This window comes from Panicum virgatum, chromosome 7N, assembly GCF_016808335.1.
Source record: "Panicum virgatum strain AP13 chromosome 7N, P.virgatum_v5, whole genome shotgun sequence".
Lineage (NCBI taxonomy): Eukaryota > Viridiplantae > Streptophyta > Magnoliopsida > Poales > Poaceae > Panicum > Panicum virgatum.
This window is the reverse complement of record NC_053151.1, coordinates 40,125,115-40,134,581: the sequence shown is the minus strand read 5'-3', so window position 1 is coordinate 40,134,581 and position 9,467 is coordinate 40,125,115. Positions and strand designations below refer to the sequence as shown.

The following is a 9,467-nucleotide window of genomic DNA, read 5'->3' as shown; positions in this document are numbered from 1 at the left end:
CCACCTAAACTAAGGCCATGTTTAGATAGAACGGCCATGTTTAGATAGAACGTAAAAAAATTTTCGACAAAATCTTGCTAATTTGAAATACTAAATAAAATCTATTTACAAATTTTTTTACACAAATGGGTTGTAAATCGCGAGACGAATCTAATAATTTTAATTAATCTATCTAATGATGCTAATTAATCCATAAATAACGGATGATTACTGTAGCATCACTGTTGCAATTACGGATTAAGTTGGCTCATTAGATTCGTTTCGCGATTTACAACATTAGATTCGTCTCGCGATTTACAGCCCATTCATACAAAAAATTTTATAAATAGACTTCATTTAGTACTTCATACGTATGTCAAAACATTCGATGTGTCGTTTTTTTCGTTTACAGGGTTTAATCTGTCCCCCAAATTTAGTACTCCATGGTAAACTTTTCGCCTAAACAACGAGCGCCAGAAAGTGATGGAAGATAAGATGCTCGTTAATTATACATATTCTTGTCCCCCAAATCAAGCAAGAGAAGGCGAAAAGTAGCTTTGTACAAGCGCGGCTCCTAAATCTGGCAAAGGGAAACGAAACAGGGGACGACGGAACAGCGGGGCAATTCTGGTTCTGGAGAGAGAAGTTGCTGCTGCTACCAGTAAAAGAAGAAAGCGAAGCGGAGAGAACGAAAGCGGCGGCATTTACATGTGTCCGATCGATCTAATACTCGATAGCGGCGATGCGTGTAGACTGCGGAAGGAGGTGCGGATGACTGGCAGCGACTGCTTCCAAGAACTCGCGGCATTGATCAGCATCAGTACTCCCACAGCAGCGGCTCCCCGCCGGCCACGTCGTCGTCGACGGCCCACGAGGACGGCCCGCAGCATCTCAGGTCCAGGAGCAGGTCCGGGAGGTCGAACAGCGCGTCGTCGGGGTCCGGCACGGCGTCCTGCGGGGGCGCCTCGTGAGGCGGCGAGGCGGCGGCGCTGGCGCCGTCGGAGCAGCTGCTCTCGGGGCTCTTGGCATTGGCGCCGCCGGCGCCGGGGGAGGAGGACGGCGGCGGGAAGTCGGTAGCCGCGGCTAGCGTGGCGGCGGCCTGCACGTCCTTGGGGGACGCGCTGGCCGGGCGCGGGAGCAGGTGCGCCTGCTCCGGGAAGTTGAGGTGCGCGGCGCGTCCCTTGATGGCGAGCGCGGCCACGTCGTGCGCGCGCGCCGCCATCTCCGCGGTGGCGAACGTGCCCAGCCAGATGCGCGACTTCTTGCGGGGCTCCCTGATCTCGGACACCCACTTGCCCCAGCTCCGCATGCGCACGCCGCGGTACGTCGGGTGCCGGCTCCCGTCCTGGCGCGCCCGCTTCTTCGGGGCCCGGGAGGACGACGGGCCAGACGACGACGACGACGACGTCGAGGACGCGGAGGCCGGCGAGGCAGGCTCGCGGGTGTCGTTCGTGTCCATGGCTGCTGCTATCTGCGGTGCGGAGCGGCGGTGGTGGAGTTGTTGGGCACTCGGCACTTGGGCTGGGGGAGTGTGGAGACTGGAGAGAGCTGGAGACGAGAGGGAGGAGCAGAGCGGGGGTCCGGTTTTATGGCGCGCGCGCGGAAGGCTGGGCGACGTACGTGTGGCGTCGCAGTGGAAACGGGCGACGTGTGGCATCTCTATCCACTGCGCCCGGTTTCCCGTTTCCACTGCGACGCCACACGTCGCCCGATACATCGGACGGGGCCCGTTCAGCAGCGTTTACAAAACCGGTGGGAACCAGTCAACCGGTCCGGTCTAGTTTCGGTTTTGGCCGGTACCAAACCGGCCCAAATTCAAAATTCAGATTTGAATTCAAAATATGAAAAATTCTCAAAAAATCCGTAAAAATACTTCAAGGTGCGACGAATCTAATGGTGTCAAATTTTCTCAAAAATTCGTTCGTTTAACATACTTTTCGGGCATTTAAAGTTAAACCAAAAAAGAAAAGGAAAAAATGAGACGGCTCATTAAGGCCCACTTGGTAAACCGGTCAAACCGGCCGGTATACCGTTCCAAACCGGTTACACATGCGATTTTAAATTTGGATTCGAATTCAAACCGGTTAAACCGGCCGGTATACCGGTACGAACCGGTTGAACTGAGTTTTTTGAATTCAAATTTGAATTTGACCGGTTTCTATCGGTTTCCGGCCAAACCGGTCCGGTATACCGATACCGGACCCCGCCGGTTTGATCGGACCAGTCGGTTAAATAAACCCTGGCCGGGACTCGTCTCACCCTCACGGCCTCACCCTGAAATGGTTTTTTCCCGCCCCTAGAATCCAAAGATCTAATCAAACTTGGGTATGTTGATGTATTGTTTAGTACTTTCTTCTCTCTTTACATACGACGTGCAAGATTAATTAATTGTTCGTCAAAACTTATCAAAATTATTTTTTTCCTTTTTATTAATTGATAGTTCTTTTGGTTTCCTTTATTTATTTCTTTTTCCATCTATTTCAAAAAAAATATTTTCCTAGCACTCAAATATGGTAATTACAACTTTGTGCTATGCACCGTTGGAACTGATTCTTTTTAGGGATCCTAGTCCAGGCAGTTTTTTATTCATTAGATCAACTCTAACAATCAAATGGAGCGAATATACGAAATGGAAATAGTTTAGTTGGTTAGGTTCATTTTGGTCAGTTCAGTTGGGTATAGAGAATCTGTCAAACTTAAGGTTCGAGGTTTACACGTGTATAGTACAGTGTTTCACTCGTAAGATTGAAAACATTTATGCGCAACACAATTTGTCGCATAATTAATTCAGAAATTTTATGTGCAACACAACTTCATCATATCAGTTTTGGATATAAATTTCCGCTGGACCATGATTGCAACTTAACATAACTGGAATTATGATGTCAGGTGCGGCAATGAAAGGTTAGTACTAAGGGCTAAAACTGCTGTAGTCACAGTTTTCCTTTGCAAAATCCATCATACCTCGTTGTCCATTGAATATTTTTTGCTAGCACTGTGATTTTCTTATATATGTACATATCAATTTTTTTGCAAGCTAAACCTATCGGTTAAGTCCTTGCGATAGAACCTCCCTATTCAAGTTCAAACGACTCTCCAACTTGACATGGGTGCTCGTACTTATGTTATAAGCGAACTCATGTTTCTCAGCTCGGTCAAAAGGAAAAAGGAAAAAAAGAATTGTTGTGTTTCTCAGTTCAATGTACATTCCTGGAAGCTAATTAACTCAATTTTGCACTTTGATAATATGCCTGGGCTAGACATGAAACGCTTGCCATTTTGGTATATAATTATATATAGATATTATTTTGACCAAATACTCATGAGTTCAAAGCTTTATGCTAGAAGACTTTGCTAACCCCCGTAAAAGAGGCATAACAATTTTTTTTATCTAAACTGAATTTATTTATGTTAACATTTGTCTCATTTGAGTCTCTATCTTGTGGGATTCTGCGCACTACACTGCCTATCTGTCAATGCATTTTTAATTACAAGTCCTTCAATTTGCAGGATGGCCAATCCCATTTTTATATGCCGAAAACAAGACCGCAAGACGAAATTCTCTTCCTGAACTTCGTGAATCGTGAACACATCTCGAACTTTACATATTACCACGAGAGAATTGCCTAAGAAGCTAGTATTCTTAGGGGTGTTTAGTTGGTGAAAAAATTTGAGTTTGGCTACTATAGTATATTTTGTTGTTATTTGATAATTAATGTCCAAATCATGAATTAATTAGTATCATTAGATTCATCTCGTAAGAATCAGTTAAACTATGTAATTAGTTATTTTTTAACTGCATTTAATACTCCATACATGTGTCCGAAAATTCGATGTAAAAGTACTGCGCAAACTTTTTTGGAAACTAAACGCAGCCTTAGGTTGCAGTTTCCATGGGACAGATCACATGTTGGTTATCATAGTATTTTTATGGCCTATTGACAGTCAAGCCATGGTCAATAGCCAACCAGTCCCGGATACTACTCAGTTGTTTAAATTCAAAAACTGAAAAAGGATCAAGTGGAAAAAAAAGGACAGGAAAAAAAATCTCAACTGCTGTCTAACTTGTGCACAGTGGACTTAGAGGGTGTTTTGGAATAGAGACTTAAAAAAAGTCTTAGGGACTTTTTAGTATTTAAAAGTATTAAATAAATGTTAATTATAAAACTAACTGCAGAACCCTGGGGCTAAACTGCGAGACGAATCTAATGAGGTATCTTAATCCATGATTAGCGAATAGTTACTGTAGCATCAATGTAGCAATTATGAATTAATTAGGTTCATTAGATTCGTCTCGTGAAAAAGCACTCAGCTGTCAAAAAATATTTATAAACAGATTTTATTTAGTAGTATAAAATAGTAAGATTCTTTTTGATGTAATATGGACTTCTGAAAAAAGTTTGGAACCAAACAGTGCCTTATTATTGTCCTAGGCCCTAGCTTGGACTGGTTTTTATGCAACACGTCCTTGGTTAGAAAAAAGCTCTCGATACGCTGAATTCTCGCGCACGATTCAGACGAGCCCCCCGCCCTGCGATCAAGGCGTTCCGTACTCGTGCAGTCGTACGTGCAAGTGGCCATTAACCAACGGCGCCTTCGTTTCAGCACGAGGTGCACCGTGCACGACACTGATGAAGTCAAGTCGCCAGTCGCCACCACCTCTCAAGGCTCGACGCTCCCGTGGCCCGTTGCTCTCCCCGCGCAGGCGCCCGGCCCGGGCGCGGTGTGCACGTCGCGTTCAGGCCCTGGCTTTTCATTCAGCAGAGCGACGAACTGGTCGAGAGCACGCGCCGAAACGGGGCACACGGACCAGCGACTCCGCCCAGGTTTCTGGCGCTTTTTTTATTTTTTTATTTTCGTTTTTTATAAAAATATATTTTCGCTTTCGAAATTTACAGAAATATACTCGACCTATCCGTCCCGCTGTGGGGCGGCAGACAGAGACTTTTATGCAAAATTTTTGCGCGCAGGTCTGTGGGGCCGGCCGCTGGCGGCCACAGCGCCGCCGGCCCAGACCCAGTAAGTCAAGGGACTGTGCTGGGCTTAACTGGCAGTCAGGCGCGGGGCAGCCTTTCACCTTCACGCCCCTTTGCCGCCCCGTGCTGCAGCAAGCGCCTGCAGCTGCGTCTTCCTCCCCACGAATAATGGCGCCATTCAAGCCGGCTGTACGACGGCGAGGTCAATCACGATTCAGGCGCGCTTTACGCCGCCTAGCCTAGCCCGCCCGCCGGTCGTACCGGTACTGCTGCCACGGTCGCCGCTCTTCACTGCCGCCACATGCCCGGAACAGCAACCCGATCATACCCCATCTTCAGAAATCAGAAGCAGCAGCAATGGCTGGCTGCGGTCAGTAACCACCGGTACCACGCGGCGACGACGCGAGGACAGGGACGAAACGAAACTGATCCTTGAGCGGAGTGGTTAAAACTGCTCCGTCATTAGTACAATGGTTACTATGGAAACACACCGATTAGCAGTAATTAACATTGCCTAGGACTAGGAGTGAACAGCAGTAAAAAAAACTGAATAATTTTACATGGCTCTCTCTGAAACTAGGAGGAGGAACAGCAGCAGAGCAAGAAACGGAAATCAAGCCTCGAATCAAATTATTTCCTCCCTTTTCGCTTCTCTGATCCTCGCGCACGACTGGGCTCCGGCGACGTTGCCTCCCGGTGTGATCAGATCAGAAGACCAGCCTCCGGCGCGGGAGGAGCCGGCCAGCGTCGGCGAGCTCGCGGATGGCGTCGGCGACTAGGTCCCGGAACACCAGCCGCTCGATCTGCAGCACGGCCTCCGCCGCCTCCGCGCCGGACACCCACCGCTGCCGCGTCGCCGCCCACCGCCCCTCGTCCGCCGCCATGTCGCGCCGGATCGCACGGCACGTGACGGCGTTCAGGTCCTCCTCGGCCTCCTCCTCGTCGTCTTCGTCCTCGGCCGTCCGCGGCGCGGGCTCGGCCCAGACGTGGTCCACCAGCTCGGCGCCGCGGGTCCCAGGGGCACGCCGCGCGCTGCCGCTCCAGGGCCTCCCCCACCGCGCCGCACAGCAGCCTGCGCTGGTGCCACGTGTTGCCGGGGTCGCCGCCACGCTGGCGGCGCCGCTGTTCCGCGGCCTTGTACACGTCGGCCGGGTCCCCTGAGCCCGGGCGTAAATTTTTCGTAAATTTTTTAGAAAAGCTCCTGCCGCCCGGCAACGGGTTGGCCGGCACGGCCGCCCGGCAACGGAGCAGCCGGGATATATTTCTGTAAATTTTAAAAATAAAAATATATTTTTGTAAGAAACGAAATTGAAAAATATAAAAATAAAAAAACCGCCATGTTTCTGGGCTTAGGGAACAGCAAGGTACAGGCTGAAGTTAGCAACAGCTCTCCCGCTGCAGTGCGGAGAACAGAGACGCGCTGCGCAGGACTCCGGCGACACCATTTTTCGGTGCTCAATGCTGAACATTATAGCGATCCAAATCAAGAAAGGTAAACTTCCACAGGACCGCGACACCGACCTCGAGCCCTCGATCCGTGGGAACGCGTGGTCAATTCCGGCAGCACACCTGGCCCGCTACAGCGGCGGCGAAATCGGGCGCTGCAAGTATACATGTCCATACAGCCCGCAGCCCGATAGCCCGCCCGAAAGCATGTTTTTTTTGCCCGGGCTAAGTCCGGCACGGCCCGGTGGCCTCTGTGCCCGTGCTGGCCCGGCCCGGTGGGGCGTGCCGGGCCTGGGCCGCCACTCTCGCCCGCTGGGCGGCACGGCACGGCCCGGTAAAAAAATATAGGCCCGTCAAAGGCCTAATTAATCCTCCCCTTCCGGCCTCGTATTTTTCACTGGAGTATAAAACTAGAAACCCTAGCCTAAGTCTCCAGGCTCCAGCGCATCCCACCTCCCTCAAGTGCCGCCGCCACCCCCTGCTCCCCGCAGACCCCGCCCCTCTCTCCCGTGGCGACCGCATCTCCCGCAGCCGCGCTCCCCGCCCTTCTCCACCGGCCGGCGCCCGCCCCGCTCCTCCCGGCGCCGACGCTCGCCCCGCTCCTCCCCGACGCCGGCGCTCGCCCCGCCCTTGCCGTTGGTCCCTACTCGCCTCGCCGGCTCGCCCGTCGCCCCGTCCTCGACGCCGTCGTTCACCAGCTCGCCGGCGGCCGCCATTTGGCCCGCTCCTCCCCACCGGCCGCAGTACGCACGCCCCTTGCCGCCGGCCCCTGCTCGTCCCGACGGGCGTAGCCGGCGGGAGGCACGGCGGACTGCGGGAGGCGCGCGCGACAGCCACCGGCTAGCAGCCTAGAAGCGCGACGGACTGTTTTTTTATTTGTGGGCTTCGGGCGGCGCGACCTGTGATGTAGTGCCGGGCTCCATCGGGCTGGCCCGGCACGAAACAGGCCCGCGGGCCCGTGCCTGGACCGCCGGGAGAGCCCGTGGGCTAGCACGGCACGGCCCGCTGCGATATTAGGCCGGGCTAGGCACGGCCCGGCTAAGAACGGGCCAGCCCGGGCTCGGGCCAGGGCCGGGCCGGGCAGCCCGAAAGGCCATCTATAGCGGCAAGCGGCGGAGACCGAGGCGAACAGCTGAACAGGGATGCCAGCGTCAGCAATGAGAGGCTTACTCGGCTGGTACCTGGCAGCAAGTGTCCAATGCTCAAAGCAGACAGGCAGTCATACCGAGCACTACAACTTGCGTCTCAGCCTGCTACTGCCGAACTGCTAGCTGACCGGATCGACCGAAGCAGCAGCGTCGTCGTCGTGGCGTAGCTCGCAACCACCTCCCAGCTGCCCTCCTCCCCCTCGGCCATCGACCGGCGACAATCATCCACCCACACGGCGCTGTGGCCGTACCATATAATTGCGGGCCGATCGAGCTCGCAAACTGTTGAGCGCTAGCGGGCGGCCGAGCACCGCCACTGCAGGTGCTAGTGCTAGTGACAAGAACCCAACGAGATCGATCGTAACGACGCGGCCGTGGATGCCTCTCCTGCGCTCGGCCAAGCCGCGGACAGGACGCCGGCCGCCACGCTGCTCGATCCCGTCCCCGGTTCCGTGATGGAAGCCTAGGTTAGCTGCGTCGTGCATCGGTGATGCGTGTACTGCGGCTTTGTATTGCAACAATGTCTTGCTGTTACCGCCTTTGAGCTAACAAAGGGAGCTAGCTGTCATGGGAGACACCGTGTTTAATGATCCTTGGTTGGTCCTCTATATGTCCTGCATTAGCCTGTCGTGTGCTCAATAAGTGAGCCTCGTACATTTGCTCCCGGGATTCTTGCAAGCAACATCGCTTGAATCGCCCGGTGACCAATCAGGAGACAGGAAGAGGATGGTACCTGACTACCTGTGCGTGCTTGGTATCGCTTGATTCAGCGTCTCTTGTGAACAAAGATTGAAAGGAATACACTACACCATGCCATCTTGTACCTCAGAGTACGCGCGCGTGCTTGAGGTTAAAGGTCGATGCTGCTCGCAAGAATCAATGGACTTATGCGGATGTGTCGGAAATCATAAGCTTGGCAAATCTATGTTTGGATTGCTCGTATATATATGTATCCTGAGAGCATTCAGGACAAGAACTGTGTTCGCTTGGTTGTGGCTGGTAGCTGGTGCTGATTTGTTATGAGAGAACAGTACTGCTAACTGCCTGGTAGCTGGTGGCTGGTGCTAATTTAGTATGAGAGAACAATACTGCTGGATTAAAAATGTAAAGCTTGGAGCTAATTTAGCTGTTTTAGTTCCTTGCCATTTCCTGACCATGGACTTGTTAGCTTGTGGTGTCGTTTCAAACACCAACTTATAGTGGTTCTCTTGAGCTAAGCTGAAAAACACTTCCCCTGCATGTCCCAGCATAGCACAAACTTTGCTCTTTATTAATAACAGTTTGCGATCTTGTTCATCTCAATCAACCCTAATTCCCCTACCTATTGCACAAATAAAATAGTTATACCTCTGAATTCATGTTGAAACAATATGCTATAATAATATTTTACACCCTACAATAAGTTAAACAATAATTGTGCTTCAAGTGGGTACCCAATAGTGTTTTTTTTGTCAACTAATTAATTACGATGGCATGCTATTCTAGTTCATTTTTTCTCTTAAATTATTTACACATAATGCTATTCTAGTTCATTTTAACTTTTTGGGTCCATCCAACAACTTGAAATCTTACTATTACTAATTGGAGGCTCCTTTTGAGCATCCAAGTGAAGCTACCTAGGATTCTAAGTGGACACTAAAAAAAGAGAAATCCTAGAAATTCTCACAAGAATCAGAAACATCTAGCCATCAATTCAACGACTCCAACTATAATAGTCATTGGATCTGTTATCTTTCCCAATAAATTACTCACCTCTACTATTATGAAAATAAACTAAAGTAAACCCCTAAAAATATATCTAAATTACCCACCTCTGCCATCGTTTGAAAAACTAAAGTAAGCCACTATTCTTCTCGTAAATTACCCACCTATATCATTATAAAAATAATGCAAATAACCCCCTTAATTTGCATATAAA

General features: G+C 50.7%; 1 protein-coding gene across 1 annotated transcript; it reads right to left on the bottom strand.

The window, feature by feature from the left end:
* Positions 1-460: 460 nt before the first annotated feature.
* Positions 461-1,529, bottom strand: LOC120683900 (ethylene-responsive transcription factor ERF039-like). Its single transcript, XM_039966002.1, has one exon. The coding sequence runs from the start codon at positions 1,436-1,438 to the stop codon at positions 797-799; it is 642 nt and encodes a 213-aa protein (XP_039821936.1). The 5' UTR covers positions 1,439-1,529; the 3' UTR covers positions 461-796.
* Positions 1,530-9,467: the final 7,938 nt, after the last annotated feature.